At 42.0% G+C, this 27,251-nt stretch overlaps 1 protein-coding gene across 2 annotated transcripts in view; it reads left to right on the top strand.

Annotated features, from left to right (window-relative positions):
• The first annotated feature begins 770 nt into the window (after positions 1-770).
• IDE (insulin degrading enzyme) overlaps positions 771-27,251 on the top strand; it is an 85,230-nt gene continuing 58,749 nt past the window's right edge. For both annotated transcript variants that reach the window (XM_081104335.1, XM_081104334.1), the window contains exons 1-3: positions 771-2,108; positions 25,217-25,401; positions 26,360-26,567. In XM_081104335.1, coding sequence (XP_080960461.1) covers positions 2,011-2,108; positions 25,217-25,401; positions 26,360-26,567 — 491 coding nt within the window. In that variant the 5' untranslated portion in view covers positions 771-2,010. The remainder of the gene's footprint in view (positions 2,109-25,216; positions 25,402-26,359; positions 26,568-27,251) is intronic.

Raw genomic sequence — 27,251 nt, 5'->3', positions numbered from 1 at the left:
ACCTGCTGGCTTAGGCCTGCTCCTGGGTGGCAGAGGGCAGGCCCAATCCCTAGGTGCAGCCCCTGGTCAGGCTCAGAGCAGGGCTGATTGGGGAGTTGGGGCGCCACCCCCTGTCATGCACAGAGCAGGGCAGATTGGGAGGTTGCGATGCCACCCTCAGTCACTCTCAGGGTAGGGCCGATTGGGGGGCTGGGGCACCGCCTCCTGTCACACTCAAGGCAGGGTTGATGGGGAGGTTGCAGCACCACCCCCTGTCACTCAAAGAGCAGGGCCCATCAGGGGGGTTGGGGCTCCGTACCCTGTCATGCACAGAGCAAGGTAGATCAGGGGGTTGGGGAGCTCCCCTGTATCAGGCACAGAGCAGGGCTGATCAGGGGGTTGGGGCGCCTTCCCCTGTCACTAACAGAGCAGGGCGGATAGGGAGGTTGTGGCCCCGCCCCCTGTCACACACAGAGCCACTGATCCCGGTGCTGGGAGGCATATTACCCTTTTACTATATAGGATAGAGGCCTGGTGCATGGGTGGGGGCCGGCTGGTTTGCCCTGAAGGGTGTCCTGGATCAGGGTGGGGGTCCCCACTGGGGTGCCTGGCCAGCCTGGGTGAGGGGATGATGGCTGTTTGCAGCTGGTCAGACACCCTTCAGGGTGGGGGGTCCCCACTGGGGTGCCTGGCCAGTCTGGGTGAGGGGCTGAGGGCTGTTTTCAGGCTGGCGGGTGACTGAAACTCCCAACTGCTCCTTTTTTTTTTTTTTTTTTTTAAATTCTGGGCCAGCTTTAGCTCTGAGGCTTGGCTCCAGCTCTTAGGCCTCGGCTGCTGAAAGCAGGTATCTGGTTTGTTTGGGTTCTATAATCGAAACTCTGTTTCAACTCCAGCTCTGAGATCCCGGCTGGCTGAAAGCAGGTTTCTGGGGTTTTGTTTACTTCTATATTTGTAACAATGTTTCAAACTGGGCAGCAGCAGGCGGGGAATGTTGGAGTCCTCCATCACTAAAGCAAGTAAGCCTCATGTTTGCTTGAAGCTGCCTGGCTGCCGGCTGCCATCTTGGCTGGCAGTTAATTTGCATATCGCCCTGATTAGCCAATGGGAAGGGTAGTGGACGTATGGCTAATTACCATGTTTCTCTTTTATTAGATAGGATTTTTTGCCATAACAATTATTAATTAGGTTGCTCTTGGATGCAAAATATCATAAAGCCATCAGGGCAACAAGTCTCGCTTTACAAATAATGACTTAAGTACACTGACCATAGCTGTAGTACGGCATGTATATGCGGGTTGCTGTTTTTTAAATGGGAGTTTTGCCATGGCCTGTTCCATATACATCTTGCTCCTTGAAGGGCAGCTAGCTTCCCCAGGATCGATACTTCCCTCTGGGTCCTGGCCTACCACCGGTGGAACCCAATAGTCTAACTCCCCCTCAAGCCCCCTCAATTTCCACCCACCCCGTGGTCCACAGCCCTATCGCGCTCTAGAGGGAGCCCGCGGGCCTTTCAGAGCGTGGATTTGTTTTCTGGGAGGCAGCTTGGTTGGCTGACCTTGTTCCAACACCTGTGCAGCCGGGGACAGCCAATGGGATTGCCTCCACCGACCGGGCCCCTAGTGCCAACACGGTACCTGTGAGCCCCCCGGTTTCCCCCCAACCCCGCCCCCTAGTGCCCACACGGTACCTGTGAGCCCCCCCTCCCCCCGCCACATACACAGCCAGACACACATCGCCGCCCTCACACGTGCTGTGTGACTCAGCCGGGACCCTCCCCACTTGGGAAAGCCTGGCTGCTGGGCCCCCGCAGCTCCCCGGCCGGACCCCATCCCGCCGCCCGCTCAGACCTGGGACGCCCGCCGTCCGCCGCCCCGCCCAGTCGGGCGCCAGGCAAAACCCGGCGCGGCGGCCACTCGGGGGCTCCCGGGAGGCGGCGCGGCGCGCGGACTGAGCATGCGCAGTGGGACAGGCCGGCGCTCCGCGCTGGGAGGAAGCGGTCGTTCGCTGTGATCCCGGCGGCTGCGCCGGGCTATGCGGTACCTGCTAGCGTGGCTGCTGCACCCCGCGTCGCCCCGCGCCTTCCGCTCGGCCCTCGGCGCCCGCCTGTTGCCCCCCCAACGCCTCTGTGGGTAAGTGGGGCACAGCGTTCGGGCCCTCGGGGCCCGCGGGTCACCGTGGTTTGGAGCTCGGGTTGCAAAGTGGTGATTCAGCACTTAAAGCCGCCGCCGCCGCCGCCCCTCACGCCGCCCGTCCCGCCGGCCTGGGCCCCAGACGGCCGCGTCGAGGCTTCTCCGGGGCCCAGCAGGGCGGCTCGCCCGGCGGGAGCGAGGGGCCTTGCTGAGAGAGGACGGCGTCCCTCGGGCCGGTGCGGGCGGATGGGGGCCGGGACCCGGGACACGCGGCGAGTGTCATAAGTGTGGGGGCGCGGGGCGCGGGCGCGGACGGAGTCACCCGGGCCCGCTCCTGGGGCCCGCGCCGGACACTCTCAGGGGAGTCCGCCTGTGAGGGGCCGGGAACCGAGCGGACTGTCCCTGGCCTTGGGGTCCAGGGGGACCGCTTTCCTCTCCGCCCCGCGTTCTCCTGTGGGGACTTAGTTTTCGCAGCTCCATGGAAATGCCTGCGGTGGGAACCTTCAAAGTTTGCGTGCCTCCGCCGGAGCGGGTAGACGACTGCTGCGTTTCCCGGGGAATTGGGGAAAGGATACTTTGGGATCCATCCCGGCAGCTCCCTTGTTTTGCCTCTGAGCCAGCCGATACGCAGGATCTCCCTACCGTTGCAGGGATTGTGGCCAGAGCCGGGATCGGGACGCAGGGTTTTTGCCCTCGGGTGGCGGGCTCGCCGCACTTCGTTGCTCCGTGTGCACTTGATACTGTCGGCCCTGAAGCGAACGCTGAGTCCCCTTTACTGTGAATTAAGAGGGACTGGGAAAGATGGGCAGTGTTGTCTGGCCCCACATCATCGGCACCTGCATCATCTGAACGCTTCTTCTCGTTTTACTATCCAGGACCTAGCAAGTGCGAGTCACTGTGATAGGCCCTCTGTGTGAGTGCTAGCGTGGGATCCACCTCCAAGGAACTTTGTCTTGGTTGGAGCGGATTGCATTTCCACGGGAGAATTGCCAGCTAGAAAGGATGTCTGAAGAGAGTGAGAAGATGTCCAGTGTGGGCCGTGTGTGCTTTTTAGGAGCACAGTTCGGGGCAGAGAAGGAGGACGGGGTCTGCGCTGACCTTTTGGGGGAAAGGCCGAGGAGGGCGGAGGATAGGCAGGGGTGGTTGTAATCCAGCCCAGGGGTGCAGACTAGTCTGTTTCTTGGGGGGGACCGTGAGCGGATTAGTCTAGTTGCAGCCTTAGAGAATTTCCGTGGGGGGAATTAGGAGGAAACAGGTCCTGTTTTATAAAAATTAGGATAATGCTAGCCTGGGCTTTGAATTTTAGTTGGGCTTTCTTCCAGTGACTAGGAGGTAGGGAGCCATTAAGTGTTTTTGAGGTGGGGAGTGATGTAATGAAACTGGTGATTTAGGAAATTGGTTTGGTGGCTGTGTGCAGGAGGTGAGGGCGTGGAGAGATCTCGGGCAGAGAAACCGGTTGGGACTTAGTCTTGACTGCCTGAACTAGGAGGGCAGTAATGGTACTCAGAAGGCTGCATGCAAATAAAAGATCTGTGGAACTTGTTTTTCCTCCTCTGTCCCTGCAGTATCCGCTACAACATGCTAAAAGATCCCCGAGTTCAGAGAATTGGGGGTAATAAGCATAGGCAAGGTGCATCCCTGGGCCCTCCTTCAAGTCAGAACAATTTTTGTTCTTAATTTGTTGCTAATAGGCTGTGTTGAGCTTCATATTGTCTCCAGTGTGCAGAATTTGTGATTTCAAAGAAAGCATTGATTTTAAGTTTTATACAACTGAAAGGTTTGTACGGCGTACCTACAATTCGATTTTTCTCGATGGTTTTCTCCCACGGCTCTTCGCTTTCATTGGTGGAGTCCAGAGCATGGGTTGAACAGCCAAGAGCTCACGATACAATTGTTTTCAAAGAGGGAGATTCAGGAGATTCAAAACATAATGAATGAGATGAACCATCTAGAATGCTCCATGCTAAAAATTAGTGTCTGATGCTATTAAGAAAAATACAGGTCCAATCAAAAGGATCTGGGTGTAGTTTTAAGAAGGAAAAGTACTAACATCTGAAGCTACCACATATGCATATCTCTTTAAAAAATATATTCTTATTGATTTCAGAGAGGAAAGGAGAGGGAGAAAGAAATAGAAACATCAATGATGAGAGAGAATCATTGATCGGCTGCCTCCTGCACGCCCCCCACTGGGGATGGAACCCACAACCTGGGCATGTGCCCATGACTGGAATCAAACCTGGGGCCCCTCAGTCCGCAGGTGGAGGCTCTATCCATTGAGCCAAACTAGGTAGGGCATATATTCATATCTTAAGGAAGGTAGTAATCAACCCTCCATGGTCGAAAGAATGTACTAACAGAGATGGTTCCACTGCTGTATATTGGAAGAGCTGGGATTACCTCATGTCTGTTTAGTCTCAGATTCTGAGCTCTGTTACGGCATTCATTTCCTGTTACTGTTTGAGAAAGAGATGATTTTTTTTTAAACATAATAGTCTTTTAAAAAATATTTTTATTGATTTCAGAGAGGGAGAGAGAGAGAGAAACATCAACGATGAGAGAATCATTGATAGGCTGCTTCCTGCACGCCCCCTACTAGAGGATCGAGCCGGCAAACCAGGCATGTGCCCTTGATGGGAATTAAACCCGGGACCCTTCAGTCCACAGGCCATCCCTCTATCCACTGAGCCAAACCGGCTAGGGTGAAAGAGATGATCTTAAAAGCATTTGTATAAAGTCAATTCATTTTGAAAAGCAGCTTCGTTGTCTTCTGTTCAATCAAATTGGATATATTTGGGCTTTGTGAAATGACCTGTATTATTGGGGAACCTGGAGGTGATAGCCCAGCCCCTGGCAACCGCTTAAAACACTTGGGCATCAGTCATGTCATTTTGCAGGCAGCTCTCCTTTGCATCTCTCTATTCTCCAGGCTTAGGAAACAGTGGTGTGCCAGGTGGGACTTAACTAGCTATTAAGATTCAGGCTTTTAAAATACTTTTAAAAAGTGATAAAATTTGTCCTCAAAAGAGCTTTCAGTTCAATAGTGAGTAGTTGCACTCCTTTATCTCTGACTTTTTACTAACCATTTCCACTTTTGTGTTCTGTTATTTCTTTCAATTTATTTTGAAAAGCAACAGCACTTATATCACGCAACTCTTCGTTGAAAAGTAGGGCTTACAAAATTCTTATAGAGTTGAAAGCTATAAAAACTTTTATTCTCCCCCCCCCCTCAACTATATAGTTTTTCTTTGTCTACTAAAAATATGTAATTGTTAAAAAAAGAGGGGGGACTCATAAGCTGCTCTCTGAGGGGAAGATATCACACTCTGCCTGATGTCTTTATTGAATGAATGGTCCTCCTTCAAAACCAGCTTCCTATTGATTTCCCTAATTTTGCATATGTTGATGTTATCATTTTTGTAGTTTTAGCTTGAAAATTGGTGTAATTTTTGAATTTCTCTTTTTCCCTCCGCCTATTTTCTTTTCTTTCTTTTTTTTTTTGTTATTATTAGTTAAGGTATTACAAATGTGTCCTCAACCCCCCCATTAACCCCCAACCTCCCCCCCCCCACACACAAACTCATGCTCCCATCCCCCCGTTGTCCATGTCCATTGGTTTGGCTTATATACATGTATACAAGTCCTTCTGTTGATCTCTTCCCCTTACCCCCGCCCTCCCCTACTTTCCTTCTGGGGATTGATAGCCTGATCGCTGTTTCTCAGTCTTTGGGTCTGTCCCTTTTCATCAGTCTATGTTGTTCTCTATAATCCACAAATGAGTGAGATCATGTGGTGTTTATCTTTCTCTGACTGGCTTATTTCACTTAGCATAATCCTATTTTCAAGACCAAACTCTCTTCAGTCTTTCATCCTAGTTTCTCGGGGTAAACTTGGATCTTCCATCACCATCAACATTCAGATCACCAGCATTTTCTCTGACATCTCACATCTACAAGTTTAATAACTGATTTTTCCAGCCTTCTGTCTTCCTACTATTTAATCCTAATCATCAGATTAATCCGACTGATATACCACTTTCCCTGTGCTATTGTCTTACTTAGACACCATCAATGGTTCTGCACTATTTCTACATCAAGTCCAAACTCCTTGACCCAGTATTTAAGCATCTCAGGAACTAGCCCTAGCCTAACTTTTCAACCTAACTTTCTTCTTCTCCAGTAGACTCACTAATTTATTGTCTCTTATACATGACCTGTTTATTCCCAATTCTAGAATGCCCTTCCCTCTTTTCTTTATATGACTAAATCTGTCCTTTATAGACCTTATACAACCCAGAGTTATCTTTCCTTTTTTCTGAACTTAATGGTTTAAAGAGATTTTGACATTTCCATTTGAAATTTAACAATGTACTGCTATATATATATGTGTATATATATGTGTATATATATATATATATATACATATATATGTTATTTAATATTATACATGCCAGAGTATATAGAACAAAGGAGAATAACAAAATGAACATCTGTGTTCCCACCATCTAGTTAGGAAATAGAATATTTCCAGTAACTTTGAAGCCTTCTGTACTCGCCTCCCAATTGCAACCTTCTCTGGAGAGGTGATATTATTCTACATTTGGATAATAAGTCCCTTGATTTTCTTTATAGCTTTATCAATCTGAATATATTCTTAAACAGTATATTGCTTAGTTTTGTCTGCTTTTGACATTTATAATTTTCTTCTTTAAGTTACTTTTTTCACTTAACATTTTTTGAGATTTGTTCACATAGATGTATGCATTTACTGCTGATTGACAGTCTTACTTGAATATGCCACTAATTATTTTTCTATTCTGTTGTTGCTAGAAATTTGGGTTGGTTCATTTTTTTTCTTCCTATCACAAATAACCCATGTCGTTGGTGTGCCCCAGTGCCCAATCTTTGGACGTCTTCTCTGCCAAACCTCACTCATTTAGTGTTCTCATCCAATCACATTGCTTTAAATACTATGCTTTGTTAAATATGTAGCCATGAGCCACATGTGCTTTTTAAAATGTAAATGAACTACAATTAACTATTCAGTTTCTCTGTCACCCTAGCCGCATTTCCAGTCTCATGTGGCTGGTGGTTACCATATGGGCAGTGCACATATAGAACATATCCATCCATCATAGAAGTTTTATGAAACCGGCCTGATCTATGTTATGACAGTTCCCAAATGTGTATCTCTAACCAGAACCTCTTCCCTGAATTTCAGTCTTAGGTAATAAACTTCCTACTCAACATTTTCCCTTTGATGTCCAGTATAAATCTTGAACTCATCATGTCCAAAACCTATATCCAGATCTTCTCCCTCAAATCTGCTCCTCCCACAGTCTTCTTCCCATCGCAGATAATAACATCTATTCTTCTGTTTGTTTAGGCTAATAACTTGGAGTCATCCTTAACTCCTTTCTTGTTCTCATGTGCCTCATCCAGTCAGCATATACATCCAGATCCAGACCACTTCTCACTGTTACCACCCTGATTCTAATCTTTTGCTATATTTAATGGCCTCTCAGTTTTTTTGCTTCTGCACTTGCCTCTCTACATGTAGCCTGTTCTTTTTTCTTTTCTTTTTTTAATTTATTTTATTGATTTTTTACAGAGAGGAAGGGAGAAGGATAGAGAGTTAGAAACATCAATCCGCTGAATCCTGGACACCCCCTACTGGGGATGTGCTCGGAACCATGGTACATGCCCTTGATCGGAATCGAACCTGGGACCCTTCAGTTTGCAGGTCAACGCTCTATCCACTGAGCCAAACTGGTCAGGGCCATGTAGCCTGTTCTTGTCACCACTGGCAGCATGATCTTTTTGAAATCTATGATCCTTTGAAGTTATAGATCCTTGCTAGGGAATACTTAAAACCTTGCAGTTGATCCCATTTTGCTTAGATTTCTTTTTATTTTATTTAATTAATTTATTTTTTAAAATATATTTTTATTGATTTCAAACAGGAAGGGAGAGGGAGAGAGAGATAGAAATATCAATGATGAGAATCATTGATCGGCTGCCTCTTGCATGCCCCCCACTGGGGACTGAACCTGAAACCTGGGCATGTGCCCTTGACCAGAATCGAACCCCAGACCCCTTCAGTCCACAGGCTGATGCTCTATCCACTGAGCAAGACCGGCTAGGGCTATTTTTTATTTTAATAAAAATTTTTATTGATTGATTGATTTGAGAAAGGGAGAGAGAGAAATAGCAATTTGTTGTTTCACTTCATTTTGCTCAGATTCAAGACAGAGTCCTTACAATGGCCAAGAAGGTTCTATGGGATCTGGCCTCTCACCACCTCTCTGATCTTGTTTCCAAAATCATCACCCTAAACCTCACTAGTGTTATTGACTGATTCACTCTTGCTCAGATTATTTGCACTATTTTTCCTCAGCTCAAAATGCTCTTCTACCAGAAAGTGGAATCTGAAAGTGGAATCAGTCTTTGGCCTTTTGTGATTCACTTATTTCACTTAGCATAACGTTTTCGATTTTTCGTCCCTTGTAGCATGTGTCAGAATTTTGTTCCTTTTAAAGGCTGTATAATATTCCACAATATGTTTATATAATAACATTTTGTTTATCCATTCATCCATCACTGGACACTTACTTGGATTGCTTCCATTTTTGGCTATTATGAATAATGATGTTCTTGTGGGGTTTTTTTGTGTGTGTGTTTTTGTAATTGATTTTAGGGGGGAGGGGAAGGAGCAGGAGAAGGGGAAGAGAGGGAGAGCGAGAAAGAGAAAGAAACATAGATGTAAGAGAGACATCAATTGGTCGCATCCTGTTCTGACCAGGGATTGAACCTGTAACATAGGTATGTGCCCCACCAGGAATCAAACCTGTGACCTCAGGTTCACGGACAATGCTCCAATCAACTGAGAGCCACACCAGCCAGCGTGGTGTGGTGTTTCTGACACTGACCAGTGAAGAGTGTTCTAATTGTTCATTGGCTACATAAGCATCAGTTGTTCTTCTTGTACCTCCCACCATTAAACCTAGTTTTTGGCTGCTGAGGCAGCAGGAGGTGGGATCACTGTTTTACCTAATAGTCTTGAATATTTGCACATGGCTTTGATGGATTGGTTACAGTATTGTGGAACAGTCCATTCTGATACAGATCCTTCAGGGGCTGGATGAGAAGGAGTTCCATTACTGTTCTTTGGCTTGCATTGCTATAGGGATTCTGGAGCCACAATGCCTGGATTCTGCCATTTACTTCTATGTGTACCGGTACTCATTACTTCCCTCTTCAAGCCTGTTTCCAATCAGCAAAATGGGGACAATAACAGTGTCTACCTCACAGGTTTGTAGTGAGTGTTTTTTTTTTAAATATATTTTATTGATTTTTTACAGAGAGGAAGGGAGAGGGATAGAGAGTTAGAAACATCGATGAGAGAGAAACACCGATCAGCTGCCTCCTGCACACCCCTCATTGGGGATGTGCCCGCAACCAAGGTACATGCCCTTGACCGGAATCGAACCTGGGACCCTTCAGTCCGCAGGCCGACGCTCTATCCTCTGAGCCAAAATGTAGTGAGTTTTAAATGAGGAAATGCATGTAATGTGTCTGTCTCCATCATGTAGTTAAGTGTTTAATAAATGTGGACTGAAACAATAACAATGCTATCGTTGCTATGAAGAGGAGAAGAAAGTGTTATGTATTTATTTCTGGACACAAGAGCACAGATACAATTTCAAAGTTGTAGGCAGCCTGCTAGATAAGTCTGTATCTAAAGAGACAGATGGCATCTATGCTTTAAAAAAAAGTAAGAATTTAGGCTGTTACTTTCTAAACAACCTATGTGTAGAAAGAAATAAAATGAAGCCTTAAATTGACAGCAACATTGAACCATATCACATTAGGTCAGCATGTGAGTGAGCTAGTAGGTTCTGTCTGCTTAAAGCTTTTACCTCATATCACGAATTGTTTAAAAAATTCTTTTGGAAATTATCCCAGTTGTAAGCCAACAAACTAGTTTCTTTTTTCTATTTTTTTAAAATAATTTTATTGATTTTTTACAGAGAGGAAGGGAGAGAGAGAGAGACTTAGAAACATCGATGAGAGAGAAGCATCGATCAGCTGCCTCCTGCACACCCCCTACTGGGGATGTGCCTGCAACCAAGGTACATGCCCTTGATCAGAATCAAACCTGGGACCCTTCAGTCCGCAGGCCGACGCTCCATCCAGTGAGCCAAACCAGCTAGAGCACAAACTAGTTTCTTAAGGGGACCAAGTTGTCCAAACAACAGTGAATGAAAATGGAGTCTATATTTTTCTTTATTAATTAGTCCTGCTATTTTCTGATGTAGCTGATTCAAGTTAATAACAGCAGAATAATAATAGTAATAAAAGTTCACTTTGGGCTTATAAACTTAGTAAGTAGAGCCTAGTGTATTAAAGTCCTTTAAGTTTTATCTTTTCAAAGATTCTTTCTGTACTATTCTGAAAAGTTCAAAGAATAAAGATCACCTAGTATCTATTATCCATAGTAACCATACTCAACATTTCTCTGAGTATCCTTCCAAAGATTTAGTCCCTTACATAAAATAAACTTTTTAATTTGGTGGAATGGTTAAGAGCATGTTGCTTTGGTGTCTGAAGACCTGGATTTGAATCCTAGTTCTCTTATTTAATGCCTGTTTGGCTCTAACCAAATAACTTTTATGAGGTTTAATTTCCCATGCAGGAAAAATGAGAATCAACGGATCTATGTGAGGGGTGCATTGAAGGTGTACTTCCTATAAGGAGTTTGTGCTGTGCAAGATACTGACTACGAGTTCAGCAAGGGTCTGTCCCAGTGCTCCTTTCTGAGGCAGACTTTACTAGTGCACTAGATTGCTCACTCAAGGACAGGGTTGCTGCACATCTCTCTCTTCTTCATTATCAGTTTTACCCCTCTTTTCTTGTAAGCCTTTTTTGTTTGTTTGTTTAGATTTTTAAAAATAAGTAAAGAGATGGGAGTTTAAAGCAGATAGCTTTGTGTGTTTTGATGAAGCTGTCTCATGGTTTTATTTTAAGTGGATCGAATTGGTTGTAGTGATTCTGGTCCATTATTTTTTGGATAATAAAGTCAGAACTATAAACTAGGGTCTTTCATTCTTGACACTATTGACATTTTGGGCTGGATAATTCTTTGTGGTAGGGACTGTTCTGTGCAATATAGGATGCTGAGCAGCACACCTGTTCTCCGCTCACTAGTTGCCAGTTGCGTACGTCAGTTTTGACAGTTCAGTTGGGACGCATTGCCACATGTCCCTTTGGGGAGCAAAATTGACACCTATTGAGAACCACAGACTATAAACAGTGGCTCACCTATAGCAGTGACAAAGGGATAATTATTTACGTGGTTTTCTGAGTCTTATAAAGTACTATCCTATTACTTAGCCCGTCTAGTCAATGTTTTTGACCTCTGGAGATGACAGTATGCAACTGGAATATGCATGAGCCTATGTTAAGAATGTTAGTAATAACATGGTGGTTATTGAGGTTATCTATTTGCATCTCACCTCCCTAGGACCATAATTATGATTATAATATAAGGGTACCATTTATGGTTGCCTACTTTGTACCAGAGACTACCTTGGTGAAGTTTATTTATACCTATATACCTATTTTATAGGAGAAATGCCGTAAGTGCTGCCCAAGTCTAATGCAATTTTAGGTGCCTCTGTCAATTTAATGGATCCATATGAACACTTCATGTGACTCTTACTGGCAAAATTAAATGAGCTCACAAGCCCAGTTTGACCAGAAGAGTCAAATAGTATCCAGGATCTAGGCAGCAAAGGGGTGACTGGGTAAAGGTGAAGGTTTATAGTTACTTGAACACTGGCTGGAAGTGGTCAGTGGATCAGTACTGGCGTGGGGTATAATAAGGCAGAGTGCAGGTTAAGCTTCCTGAACCAGCATTAGCTGAAGAGGGCAGGATTCCCCTCCTGTCAGAACCAGAGTGTACAAACAAATGGAACTGAACCTCAAGTAGAGATCCACACAGAATACAGAATTTGGGTGTTTGTGGGTTGCCTTCCTTGGAGGGCTGTCTTGAAAGAATTAGTTACAGGTTGTTAACTCTTCCTACCCTGTGGTTTAAATTAATCTTTAGAGACCATGACAGGGATCTTTGAGCTGTCCTGCCGCTCTGGGATCATGGAGCATCTATGAGCATATGCAAAATTAATTCTGAGTTTAAAGAAATGTTTACGCCGAAACCGGTTTGGCTCAGTGGATAGAGCGTTGGCCTGCGGACTGAAAGGTCCCAGGTTCGATTCCGGTCAAGGGCATGTACCTGGGTTGCGGGCATATCCCCAGTAGGGGATGTGCAGGAGGCAGCTGATCGATGTTTCTCTCTCATCGATGTTTCTAACTCTCTATCTCTCTCCCTTCCTCTCTGTAAAAAATCAATAAAATATATTTAAAAAAAAAAGAAATGTTTACTGTATATATTATTCTTTTTGTTTCGTTTTATTTTTTTTTATTTTTTATTTTTTTTATATATTTTATTGATTTTTTTACAGAGAGGAAGGGAGAGAGATAGAGAGTTAGAAACATCGATGAGAGAGAAACATCGATCAGCTGCCTCCTGCACATCTCCTACTGGAGATATGCCCGCAACCCAGGTACATGCCCTTGACCGGAATCGAACCTGGGACCTTTCAGTCCGCAGGCTGACGCTCTATCCACTGAGCCAAACCGGTTTCGGCTTGTTTCGTTTTAAAATAAAGAACGTATCCAGTTCAAATCCTGGATTAATTGTTGTTTGATATAAATGTTGAAAAATTGTTGAGGGGAGAATTTATTTAAAGTTTAATCACCATGGCCTGCTGCTCAGTGGTTAGAGCCTTGGCCCAAGGACTGTAGGGCATGTGCCTCGGCTGCAGGTTTAATATCTGGCTCCAGGCGGGCTTCTTTCGGGAGGCAACCAGTTGATGTGTCTATTACATCAATGTTTCTCTCTCTCTTCCTCTCCCTCCTCCCACCTCTTCCAACCCTTTCACTCTCTTTAAAAATCACTGGAAAAGATATCTTCAGGTGAGGATTACAAAAAATAATAAAGTTTAATCATTTTGCTTTTATTTTGATTACATTTATTTCTCTGTCACTTTTAATTGGTTGCTGGAAATATTTTACTTTTAAATCTTAACGAGTTTAAAGTAAGTAATACTAAAATTAGTTTCAAATCTTAACATAATGAGTAAAGACTTGATTAAAATATTTAACATACTTTATTATTGACTTAGTTGATTCATGCTGTACTTGGCTTCCTATTTCTTGTGGCCAGGATGACATCAATAGAATTGTCTGGGACACACCTGAGAAGGTTTAGATAATTATCATGTTAATTGGACTATTATTTCTTAGTGAGCCTTCTCTGTTTAGCACCTGTTTGATATGGATAGCTACTTTTCATTATCCAAGTGGTATTGTTTCTAGGATGATTTTTGGTGATTGATAGTTATAGCCTTGAGTAATTCATACCTCCCTCCCTCTTTTATTATACTGCTTTATGATATTTTAAAAACTTTTAATTAAAATATATATCATAAGTGTTCAGCTTGATGAATTTACACAAACCGAACATGTCTGTATAGCCAGCAAGGGACCAGTACCCAGAAGCTGCCCTCATTCTTCCTTCTAATCACTCACTACCTCTTACCCTCCAAGGTAACCACTATCCTAACATAAAGACACAGCTTGTCCTTGCACTTTGTATATATGGGAGGATACAGTGTTTATTCTTTTGCATCTAGCTTCTTTCATTCAACCTTTTTAGTGAGATTCATCCTTATTTTTGTGCTTTATTCTAGATTATTCATTTTCATTGTTGTATACTATTGTGTGAATATGTCACAGTTTATCTTTTCACAGTTGATGGACATTTGATCATTTCTAGTTTTAGCTATTATGAATAGAATTACTATGAACATATAAATGCATTTATTTTGGGTATATATCTAATACATGAATTGTTAGGTCATATTGTTAGTTTTATATATAATTTATATAAGTATGTACTGCCAGTTTTTAAATAATGTTTGTGTTAATTTGCATTCCCACCAGCAGTGTATGAGAGTTTGGGTTGCCCCAAAACTTCTCTATCACCTGCTGTTTTCCAACTTTCTCATTTTAGCATTCTGGTAGGAATGTAGTGGTATCTCAGTTAAACTCCTGTGGCAAAAATAAGCTGTGAATTTGGGGCATCTTGGGGCTTTAGTCTGTCACACTGTTACTGGAAAGGGGTCTGCCTAGGGCTGCCAGGTAGCGTGTGGGTTCCTGACTTCATGAAGGAAAAATTTCACGAGTCCAGGTGACTATGAGGGAATGTTTATTAAAGCTGGGGACAGTAAAACAAGAAAGAAAGGGCTTAGTATAAAGCAACAGGGAAGCCTAGGCTGGGCTGCCCTAGCTCTCTGGGAAGTCAGAGGAAAGGGGGTCTTGGGGACATATTCAAAGGACTAGTCTGTGAAGAGCTGCCCGTTGCTCCCCAGGTTGCAAGTCTCTTGGAGTCCCTTAGAGCAAGCATGTCAAACTCGCGGCCCACAGGCCACATGTGGCCCACAACGAATATTTTTGCAGGCCAGCCAATATAATGGTGTGTAAGAAATGTTTTAATAAAAATTTTGTAACTTAATTTTTACAATATCCTGTTATACATAATTATTAATAACGAACTACAATGTTCGCTAATGACTGATTACTATAATGGTGTTGCATTCATTTCCCTTACGTGCAGGCGCACCATTTCTCTCCACTAATACTAGCAGCGAATATTTTAGCAGCCGGTTGCCACATCATTATTCTTGTACTGACTTGTTTGGTGTGCACAATAGGAATTATTTTGCTTACAGAGAACAAGAAAAATAGGTTTATTTGTGTTACGCTTATTAATTTGTGCAGTTATTCAGTGTTTGGTAAGTTAATGTTCAAGAAAAGATATTAATTTTTATTAAAATGTTCTATTTTATGTTAACGATTACTCATTTATTTCAACCCTTTGTATTCAGCATATCTCTATTGAAATAAACCTACGTTTCTATGAAAATTGAAGCTTTTGTTTTTTTTGCGGCCCACATAAACTTAGACCTTGTTTATTTGGCCCATGTTAGCCTTTGAGTTTGACATGCTTGCCTTAGAGTGTAGGAGATGCATGCCTATGGGGGGCAAGTGGGAGAAGAAGAGGAGAAATGAAATGGCTGGGGCTGTTCCTCAGTAGGAGAGTGCCAGGGTTCTTTCCCTGCATCTAGAAGGGTTCAGGAATCTGGAGAAGGGCTGCAAGTAAATTAATAAAGAAACTAGACATGAAATATAAATTTGGAAGGCATTTTGGGGAGCCAGAGAGGACCTGGCTTCAGTAACCAAGTTTTCTCTGAATCTCTGGACCCAGGGCTCTTTATTCACACATTTTGCCCTATAGCAAAACAGATATACATATCAAAGGTAAATTTGGTAAACAGTAGGCATTGTCAGGTTGGGGGAACTGCTCTCCACAGGCAATAATATATGCAGATTTTCAGGTTTGGGGAAATGCTTTCAGCTATTCCAGCAGCAGGTAATATGATTCAGCCCTGCTGAATATAGAAGCCCATCAACCTTTTGAGGACTTCTTGCATTTTATTATGCCCTGCTGGAATTAGCTTCCAGCAGGAGAGCACTGTCTTGAGGCTTTATCTCTTTCTCACATGCAGGAATCTTAAGGGAGGGTTTCAACAGAATATTCATGTTTTCTAGGTGTGCTCCCACAGGGTCCTGGTCTTCACTAATTGGTCAGGGTCATCAGTCCACCTGGCTTTGCTGCTTTTCTGGTCTGGAGCTTAAATATCTGAGGCCTAGATGTAATTTCTAGGGAGGTAACTTTCTGTATCTGCTGTAAATTGCTCTGTCAGTTTTTCAGCTTTCTGCTCAGTTTCTCTATTCCATTTGTTCTGGCCTATCTCAACACCTTGTGCCTACTTAAGCTTCGCTTGTTTCTCTTCCCCTGAGTAGAGTTCTTTTGCTTGGTCCAAACATGATCTCCAAGCCACACCCAGAATTGCCCTACACCTCCAGAGAAGAAAACAGGTGGTGATCATCAGCTCACTTCCCGGCTCACCCCTTTCTGGAATTCCAGTCCGTCTGATCCTTATTGCTTGTACAACTCTCCAATATCTTTAAAAATGTGGTTTTTGTAATTTATTGTGGCTTTTGTAGTTACTGAACCTGAATCAGGTTGGCATAACCTATTATATCCTACTCAGAAATGGAAGTTGTCAGTAGAGTGTTGTGATTTTTTTACATACACAGTCATGCCAGCCATGAATTATGTTAGTCCACCTCCCCTTCCTGTCACATCTACATGTGTTTTCTTTTTCTTGCATTATTGAACTGGCCAGTACAGTGTTGACTAGAAGAGATTGTAGTAGCATCCTGTTTGTGGGGATGAAGGAATATTCTCCCTTTTATTTTTAGTTTGCTGACTTTTTTTTTCAAGACATGAATGATTATTGAATTTAGTTAAGTACTTTTCCTGCATCTACCAAGATGATTACTGTTAGGTCTGATCAAATAATTGAATTGATACCCCCTCCTCTGGGAACTGACCTTTAAGCCACTTCACAATGGACATTCCACTTGCTTAGACGCATTCCACTTGCTAAGACAATTATCTCTCCCCTCTGGAGTTTCCCAGAACCTGGACCTGCACAGAGAATTCTCCACCCAGAAAAAGCCCGCCTAAAGTCCTTTTAAAAACCTCTGACTCCCAGTCTTTGGGGCTGCTGGCCCTATTTTGGGGCTCAGCCCATCTGGTACTCAGATGATCTAATAAATTTATAATTCTTCACCCCTTTTGGCCTCGGGTGTTCCTCCTTCGGCGACCCTAACAGTTACATGTTTTTCTTTCTTTTTTTGTTCCTATGGCTTAATGGATGCATCTAAAAAATAAATTACCCATAACCCTACTATATCTACTGTAGCAATTATTTTTATATTCCCTTTTATGCATGTGATGATTCTATACTCTCTTCTCTCTTTAAACCTACTATAGATTTAATCCTGCTATACATTTTTCTTTTTCTTTCTTATTAGCAAAGTATAGTGAGAAGATATAGTTCTCAGCCCAGGGACTCCTTTGGCAGATTAGAAGCATTCTTCCAGCCTCCTTCCACTACTTATCTCTGTTTTACATGGGAAGTAGAAGAGGAAAACAGAAAACATTTCTTGCATCATTTATTTTGACCTATTTAAAATGTATTTCCTTGTCTTTGTTATTTGGGATTGTTAGGGAGGAGAATGGGGTTAGGGAAGGGCTGTGGGGGTGGTACTGGGAACTGAGAAAGGAAGCCATTTATGATTTCCTTAAGTACCACCTTCTGCTCCTCCCCTTCCTATGCTCCTCTGTCACTATAGGTCCCTCCAGCTTTGCCACCAATCAAGCATGTGAATGCCCTTGGGCAAATCGCTTAATTACTGAGCTTTCGTTTCCTCATCTGGGGTTAAGGAGAATGAAAAGATTAAATTAGCAGTTTATAAAGCATATGACACTTTAAAGATGGAGTGATTGTTAGGATTAGTACAGTGGCATCTTTCTCACATTTCCTAACAGCCTGAAGCCTATCTGTGGAGCAAGGATACTTGTGAAACACCCTAGGTTACCACATACAGCTATAAGAAACCTGCGATAGCCCGGCCACTGTGGCTCTGTTAGAGCGCCGACCTGAAGCCAAAATGTGGGGTTTTAGTCTGAAGAAAGGGTTCACAGACAAAAACGGGTCAATGGAGGAAAAGGTTATTGAGAGAAGCCAGTCCTAGAAAAAGTGCAGCTGGGGTTCTGGGAGCAGGCCAATGTCCAGAGCTTCCTTTCCATGTTACAGTCGGGTGTTAAAGTCTGTTAGTCCATGTGTAGAGTCCTACATGGCCATCAGCCACTTGGGTGCAGGGGAGCATGTGTCCTGCCATCAACCCAAGAATAGAGAGAGGTAGGGAGAGAGATCCTTTCAAAGAATTTTGCCTTAATAACAATCTTGGGATTGGTTATACACCTTATTATCTTGTGATTGGTTATCTGCAAGCTGCCTGTCTTAGCAACATTCAGACATTTTAAAGGTCATGCCTCACTTGCTAACCCTTCCCTGCCCTGTTGGGTGCCTTAGTAATTCTGTCTAGCTGGGTTCTCGGTTCTCGTGTCGTTCCCCCCCCCCCCCCCCCCCCCCCCCCCGGTCCTGACTACCTACCTAGCTTTCTTCTGTCTCCTCAGACCTATGAACCAGGAGGTCACAGTTCCATCTCTGGTCAGGGCACATGCCCAGGTTGTGGGCTCCATCCCCAGTGGGGGTCATGCAGGAGGCAGCCGGTCAATGATTCTCTCTCATCATTGATGTTTCTATCTCTCTCTCCCTCTTCCTTCCTCTCTGAAATCAATGAAAATATATTTAGGCATGTGTGGGAGTCAAACCAATCGATGTGTCTCTCTCACATTTCACTTCTCCCCCCTTTTCTCTCTCGTCCTTTCTTCCTTCCTCCCTCCCTCCCTTCCACTCTCTCTAAAAAAGAAGCCTAAAACTTTATGATTTATAGGACAAACTTGTAATAACTGAACATCGGCTCTTATTCTGCAAATGACCTTCTTCCCCTCTGAAGCCCCAAGGCACATTGTACCTCATTCCTAGCTTGGAGTATCATACATACCATTTTTACCTTTCTGTCTGTGAACCTCTTATGTATGTGGGATCACTGACTCTCATATGTGGGGTTCCCATACATACATACATATGTAATTAAATTTAGTTAATTTCTCTTGTTACTCTGTCTCATGTTGACTTAATTAGTAGACCACCCAAAGGAACCTAGAAGGGTAGAGTATCTTCCTCCCCCACATAAGCTTGTCATTTTTAGAATAAACAGCCATCCTATATAATAAAAGGATAATATGCAAATGGACCGAACAGTGGAACAGCTGGTCACTATGATGCACACTGACCACCATGGGGCAGACGCTCAATGCAGGAGCTGCCCCTGGCGGTCATTGCACTCAGCCAGAAGCTGGGCTCACGGCTGGTCAGACATCCCCCGAGGGCTCCCAGGCAGGGCTGAGGTACCCCTCGCCCCCATGCATGAATCTTGTGCACTGGGCCTCTAGTCCTATATAATAAAAGGCTATTATGCAAATTGTCCCCTCGGGAGTTCGACCAACTGGGAGTTCAACTGCTTGCTATGATGTGCGCTGACTACCAGGGGGCGGTGCGGAACGAAGGAAGGCCCCAGCCAACAGTCAGGGGAAGGAAGGCCCCCGATCAACCCTGATTGCCAGTCAGGCCTAGGGACCCTACCTGTGCATGAATTTTGTGCAGCGGGCCTCTGGTTGTATATATGCACCAAAACTAGAACAAAATTTGGAAAAGCACATATCTCTAAAATGATACTGCTGTAGGATTCCTTACTCATTTAAGAGTTTGTCGCCGAAGCCGGTTTGGCTCAGTGGATAGAGCGTCGGCCTACGGACTGAGGGGTCCCAGGTTCGGTTCCGGTCAAGGGCATGTACCTGGGTTGCGGGCACATCCCTAGGAGGAGATGTGCAGGAGGCGGCTGATTGATGTTTCTCTCTCATCGATGTTTCTGACTTTCTATCTCTTTCCCTTCCTCTCTGTAAAAAATCAATAAAGTATATTAAAAAAAAAAAAAGAGTTTGTTTTTTCTTTGTAAACACCTTTCCAGAAGGCGCACAGAGTTAGAACACCTAACATTTTGTCTGAAATAAAGACAAAGCATTCATCATGAGAAAATATAATTTAATTGACAGGATTTTAGTTTATACCCACCTTTATAATCTAGCTTGTGTATGAGGTAAGGATTACTGATCTCTGTAACTGAAGATGATTCCCTGAGACGTTATTTTTTAGGTCAAGTGACGTAAACAGTATTTGGGAATATGTAGTCTTATAGTGAGGCATTCTAGTACTACCACTACCTTCATATTCTTACTTACCTCTGCTTTCTGTGGGGAAGAAATGTTTATGGTATGATTCTGATTTCAGGCATTTTCTCCTGGGATGCCTCCTCCTCATTCAGGAGTGTCATAGGGTAAGCTCAGCTTCCACCTGTGGTTTGCAGTGGGTGGATGGATTCCACAGAAGGGAGGTTTTGATACATAATTGACTATTAGCATGATCAGTCACCTGTTTGGGTTTATAGGTCATTCATTTAGAAATTAGAAATGGATCAAATCGAACAAAGGCAACATAAAGTTTCTCAATCTACTTAATGTACTGTGCAATACTTAAAGCGTATGAGAAAAAGGATTGTAAAAGATCATCTGAATAAAAGAGTATTTGCAGAAAAAATTTCTTTTGATATGAGAATTTGGAAATGACTTATTTGGGAATTTGTTTTTGCAGACGTGCAATTTAGGCCTTTATCTGTCTAGATCTCTCAGTGGAAGTTCTAGTTGTAGTTCTATTAACACCAAGCTCTTGTATTTCCTCTTTATGCCTCATGTTTTTTTCTCAGCACCAGTCCTTTTCTCTGGTAACTCCCTCTTATTTGGCATGCTTCTATTCACCTACTCTCTTTCCTCTCTCCTCTCCTAGAAAGTTAGGTGTCCCCCCTCCATTACTCCCATAGTGCCCTGGACAACTGTGCCACACAGTTAAAAGTTGACTTGTTTTCATGTCTGTCACTAGACTGGGTTTCTTCAGAGCCAAGGCTCTGGCATACTCATCTTTGTAGCCAGCATGCATGGTGTAGTGTCTGGATCTTCATAGGCCTCCTTAAATGTTTATTTGGATTTTGAGGTGCTGGAATGGGCACAGTTAATAACTGAGTTCTAGCTGTAACTTTAGCTATATAATCTTGGACAAGTGATTTCAGGTTCCTTAGTTTTATTATAAGTAAGATAGGGGACTAGACCATTTGGGGATCTTGTTAAAATACAGATTCTGGCTTAGCAGGTCTCTGGTGGTTTCTGATATTTTATATATTTAACAAGCTCTTGGGAAGAGTCCCACTAGTCCATGAACTGCAAAGAATTAGGTAACATCTAATGGCTCTTCCAGCTTTTAAATTCTAACTTTCTGTGTTGTAAATTCTAAACAAAATTACAAAATATGCTGTAATTACTAAATATCTCTCCAAGTTCATGAGAATGCTTAACATTGACAATTCTGTGCCTTTGATGAAGTTTCCAATGTGTGATAAAGTCCCTGAAATTGAAAGTAATTCTAAGATTTTGACTTTGACAGGTTAAAAATATCAAATAAATGTCTGGGAAAACATTTGATTTAGCACTAGCTTGGCATCTAAAAGTTAGAATACTTACTTGTTCACTCTGTTGGGTGCAAATTGGAGAACATTTGTAATAAGTAAAATTATTTTTGAAGGCTATATGCTAATGAGCTGAGATGGATAGACATGTGATCTCATGAGTATAAATACAGAGACAGGCAAGCTGTTGATGAATTCATCATCATCAGAGGAGTTCCAGATCATTTCCTCCAGTTCTCCAGAAGGTGAGAATCAAATTGTTGTAGGATGTGTTGATAGACATGCTTTAGGTAAAGCCAGCCTGTGCTATTGAATATGGGTTGCTGGGAAGAATCTTGTTTGAAAATGCTGCTATTAACCCTTTTGGCTTTTGCTTCAAGAAGTCATATTTGAATCAGGAGCATTGTTAGATTGGAAATTTATAGTTGTCCTTGATCTCGTATACAAATGTCTAAAAGTAGTTGGACTAATTTTTATGTTTGACTTATAGAATAAATCTATCTCTTTATTCTTAGCCATACCACGGATATTAACCAATCATAGCTTCAGTGCCAAAATGAGTTATCTAATGCCTCTGATTATATTTTTTCCTTTAAGATAATGAAAATCTGGATAAGAGAAATTGAACCCCGAAAAAAGTACAAAATATAGCCTATAATTAAGGGTGGTTATCTTAATTACAATGAATTTTTTCACCTCCCATAGAATAAGACAGTTTGTCCTTCCTAAGTGATCTGTATTTGATCTCACTACAGTTGTGGATTGAGTAGAAGTTTCAGAGCTCTGCCATCATCAGCATCAGCATTATTACATTTTAGTTGTTTGTAACTTTTGGTTCCCCTAAATGAAACTGGCTGGGCAAGCACAGTAGAGAGCTTTGGGTATAAACAATGGCAGTGGAACCAAAATAGCCTTTAGTTTTTGCTCCCACTTAGTGGAATTCATCACTAAAATCCCAGTCCCCTCCCTTCCTCTCGTAGAGCTTTGCAGGGAGGAGCCTAGGCGTCTCTGGTGCATGCTGAGCTTTAATGTTTTCTTTTAATGTTGCCCTTGTGGCTGTGGAGTCTTAATGGAGGCTGCCTGGTGGCTTATCTAATCTTAATGTTGCTGCTAGGTTGGAACTCATTTTTCAAAATAGTAATTTATATTGAACTCAAGGTTTTCAAAACCAGCTATTAACTGAAGGCATTTGCTGTAGTCCAGATTGCCCCTGGGGAAATACCTTAACCAGGTTTATTATTGCGCCTGTCTTTGGAGGCTTAGATAGACCATTTTCTGTTACACTGAGATTTTTTTAAACCACTAAATACCAATTTTTAGGACTTTGAACTCGGATTTTTATCTGCCTTTGACATTGATCTTTTTTTTTTTTTAAATATATTTTATTGATTTTTTACAGAGAGGAAGGGAGAGAGATAGAGAGCCAGAAACATCGATGAGAGAGAAACATCGATCAGCTGCCTCTTGCACATCTCCTACTGGGGATATGCGCGCAACCCAGGTACATGCCCTTGACCGGAATCGAACCTGGGACCTTTCAGTCCGCAGGCCGACGCTCTATCCACTGAGCCAAACCGGTTTTGGCGACATTGATCTTAAAGTGGTTTGTGGCTAATGAAGTAGAAAGAAGTTGTTAATAAAAACTTTTCACTTCCAAATTGCATTTGAATTTTCCAACAGTGGCCTTATATCCCTAAAATGTTAGTATTATATTTTGTTTTTCAAGAAATTTTTACTGCCAGGCTGGTTTGGCTCAGTGGATAGAGCAGGGGTGGGCAAACTTTTTTACTCGAGGGCCATAATGGGTTCTTAAACTGGACCGGAGGGCCGGAACAAAAGCATGGATGATGGAGTGTTTGTGTGAACTAATATAAATTCAAAGTAAACATCATTACATAAAAGGGTACGGTCTTTTTTTTTTTTTTTTTTTTTTTAGTTTTATTCATTTCAAATGGGCTGGATCCGGTGCAGGCCATAGTTTGCCCACGGCTGGGATAGAGCATTGACCTGCGGACTGAAGGGTCTGGGTTCGATTCCAGTCAAGGGCACATGCCCAGGTTGTGGGCTCGATCCCCAGTAGAGGGTGTGCAGGAGTTAGTGGATCAGTGATTCTCACCATTGATGTTTCTCTCCCTCTCCCTTCCTCTCTGAATCAATCAATCAGCCAATCAATCAATAAATAAATAAAATAAAAAATAATATGTCCTTTATTGAAAAAAAAAGAAATTTTTACTATAAATAGGGCAAAACTATTAGCAATGTCTCTGTAAAGTACTATGTGGTTTTTAAAAATGGGTATGATACATTTAGTATGACCTATGCTACTGACCTTTAATATTCCAAATATTCTTTTCTAAAGAAGATATCAGGGACAATCTTAATAGGAGCAAACAAACCTCTTTGGTTGATAATTTCTTACTCAGAAGACTAGTTACAGATTATTTTAGAGAGGAAACTTTTCTGATAAAAGCAAACTGGATTTTTCACTCCATTAATCTCCAGAGATTTTAACACAAAAAATAAAGTTTTTATCCCATAATATTGTATGTCTATTTGTGTCCCCTCTGATTTGTTCTTAAATCGGGATGTCAGTCTTTTAGGAGCAGTCAAATCCACTTCTTTTGTCTTCCAGGTGAGAAGCAAATGTGGTAGCACAGGGTCATTTTTCCTCTATAGTTTAAGATATGTTTTTGCTTTACTTGATTAGTATATTTACCTACTAATAATAACAGGCTCAGTTTTTGTCTCTTAAGCAGTTTGCAGCATAGACAAGAATAGCATCCACTCTTAGTCTCAAAACATACATACCCCATGCTCTGGAAAATCCCTTTGCTACACTAATAATCCCTCATAGCAGTCAAGAGCCCCTTTCCATCAGCATAACTCTAGCTTTTTTAGAGAAGAAAAGGACTATCAGAGGAAGAGAAGTAAGTCCTTTGTAAGACAATTTAACATCTTTGTTAAGATGACTGGACTTGTTCCTGCTCTGGCATTCACCTTTGCACTGGACTACAAAAATTACTTGGGGTCCTTCCAACCTTGTTTATTTTTATGTCCCTGCTTTTGCTGCCATGACTCATAGGACAGCCCAGATCACTTATTTTGTATTAGGACTTCACAGGATTTTTCCTCATTGAAGCTTGTTCCCTATGTTCTGAGCATGTGCATACCAGACTGATGAGTTCTAGATTTGCCCTATCTTTGAATGTCATCAAGTTGAGCAATGTTTTGGATGACCTTATAATAATTCTTACAACTCTCAGCTCACTTACTCTAGCAGATGCCTCTGAAATATGTGGGAAAGCAGTTATTGGTAATTGAAAACTGTATTCTAGGTCAGCACATGGGCCAACTCATGGCCCAACCCATCCTCTCTCAAATCCCCATCTGTATGCTGTCCTAAATATGGCTCTACAAAAACAATATTAACATTTCTCTGAAAGAATGATGGGAGGAAGGAGTGGAATGATTATACCCTGTAGGTAGGCTATAAAAAGTTTCCTCCAGATGTGTTTTAATCTGATGATGCAATAAATGGTTTTGCTTGATGTTACTCTTTGTTCTTTAAAAAAAGAAAGAGAAGCCCTGACTGGTTTGGCTCAGTGAATAGAGCGTCGGCCTGCGGACTGAAGGGTCCCGGGTTCGATTCCGGTCAAGGGCATGTGCCTTGGTTGCGGGCACATCCCTGGTGGGAGGTGTACAGGAGGCAGCTGATCGATGTTTCTCTCTCGTCGATGTTCTAACTCTCTAGCCCTCTCCCTTCCTCTCTGTAAAAAGTCAATAAAATATATTTAAAAAAATAAATAAATAAAAAAAGAAAGAGAAAAAAAAAGGCAGCCACAATCTAACAATTAATTTTTTTCTTTTAAGTTTCCACAAAAAGACCTACAGCAAAATGAATAATCCAGCCATCAAGAGACTAGGAAATCACATTATCAAATCTCCTGAAGACAAGCGAGAATACCGGGGGCTGGAGCTGGCCAATGGCATCAAAGTACTTCTCATCAGCGATCCCACCACGGATAAGTCATCAGCAGCACTTGATGTACACATAGGTACAATTTAAAATTGTGAATTAGGCTTTGACCTGATGTTGACATTTATTAGAACTTTCCATATTTGTGCAAATAAAGACCTAACAGTTGCCAGTTTCATGTACCTTATTTTGTACAGTAGCCCTGTACAGCTATTGATAATCTACAGTTGTCTAAGACAAATAATTTTACATTTACCAAGAGCATCTTGTTAGGTTCCCAGCTGAGGTGGCCTAGCAGCAAGGAAATTCATTCCCATCTTGTACTGTAACAGTTCTAATTCTTTCACTTTTGTACACTTCAGGTACACAAGGAAATACATTTCCTAGATTCTTGTGTGCATATTTATTCCACATTTTTGCTGCTTTACTCAGCTTGCTTATCTATATGTACATTTAGTGAGGCATGTTTTCTTTCTGAAAAATTTTTGTTTAACTCAGTGACATTTTAAAATTGAGGGAAAAAAGTAATAACCATCATATGTTAAACAAATAATTATTGCTGAGCACAATACAGTGTGCTTTGCAAATATCTAATTTTTATTCACACAACTCCCTTAAGTTAGGTGTGTATATAGAAAAGTGACTGAGGCAAGATGGATGAAGTATTGTGCTCAAAGTTTCATAGCTAACAGAGCTGCTAACCCCCAAATCAGTGCCCTTAGCACTCTGCTCTATTGTCTCCTGCAAAATAAAAACAACAGTGAATTCAACTCTTTCCCTCCAGTGTGATGTGTGAGGAAACTAATGTCCAGAGAGGTTAAAATCTGCCCAAGGTCACCAACTAATTAATGTCAAAAGATGGGGCTAGAACTAAACAATATTATTTTAGAGCAGCCTTTGCTTAGCTTTTTCTGATTGTATGATTGGAGTTGTCATGCTAACAGAAATTTCAAATCACCTGTGACTTACCTGTACTTGATTTCTTTCAACATAAAAAATGATTTATTATATATATATGTTTTCTCTACTCTTTACAGGTTCATTGTCAGATCCTCCAAATATTGCTGGCTTAAGTCATTTTTGTGAACATATGCTATTTTTGGGAACAAAGAAATATCCTAAAGAAAACGAATACAGCCAGTTTCTCAGTGAGCATGCAGGAAGTTCAAATGCTTTTACTAGTGGAGAGCATACCAATTATTATTTCGATGTTTCCCATGAACACCTAGAAGGTGCCCTAGACAGGTAATGCTGAATACTCTATACATTATCCAACTTTGTGCACTTAAGACATTAATACTAGTAATAGTAACAATTATTATTTTTACAGAGATGCCTTCACAGCTTTATAGCTTAACAAGAGGTATTTTAATCAGTATTACCCTCACCCCTGGGTTTTGTAACAAGGAAAAATAATAATGTGATCTCATATATTTACTTTGTGGTAGAAGAAAAATAATGGTCTGACTTTAAACCAGTCTTCAGGCCTACAAAATGCTTTATTGACTTATAAAATTCTCACCTGTCCTTCCCATTCTAACTGGTATTACATATGAAGCAGGTGATAAAGAATAAACTGTAACAGAACATATTTCTGTTCCGGAATGCTAGAACTTAAATACTCTATTTCCTTTAGTTCCTCTATTCTCAAGAATACTTAGCAGATACAGAATGTTTTGACCTGTAGTTTCAACCCTGGGTACTTTCTGTGAAAGTATTTTCTATAGCAAATTCCCTTAGGCCAATTTAATTTCTTGGTCAATTTTCTGTACAGCTAACTATTTACAATTTTTTGTTATATTAGTGATTTGACTCACTATTCAAAGTGTAATTTTTTCTTGGTGAATTTTTATAGTTTTCTGTATTATCAAGTGTAATCTGAAGCTTTTTAGTGAATCTGTACTGAGTTTGACTTGCAGTTTTAGTAAT

This window comes from Myotis nattereri (assembly GCF_964212035.1).
Source record: "Myotis nattereri genome assembly, chromosome: 13".
Lineage (NCBI taxonomy): Eukaryota > Metazoa > Chordata > Mammalia > Chiroptera > Vespertilionidae > Myotis > Myotis nattereri.
The sequence above is the reverse complement of the archived record's forward strand: the minus strand, read 5'-3'. Positions and strand labels throughout refer to the sequence as shown.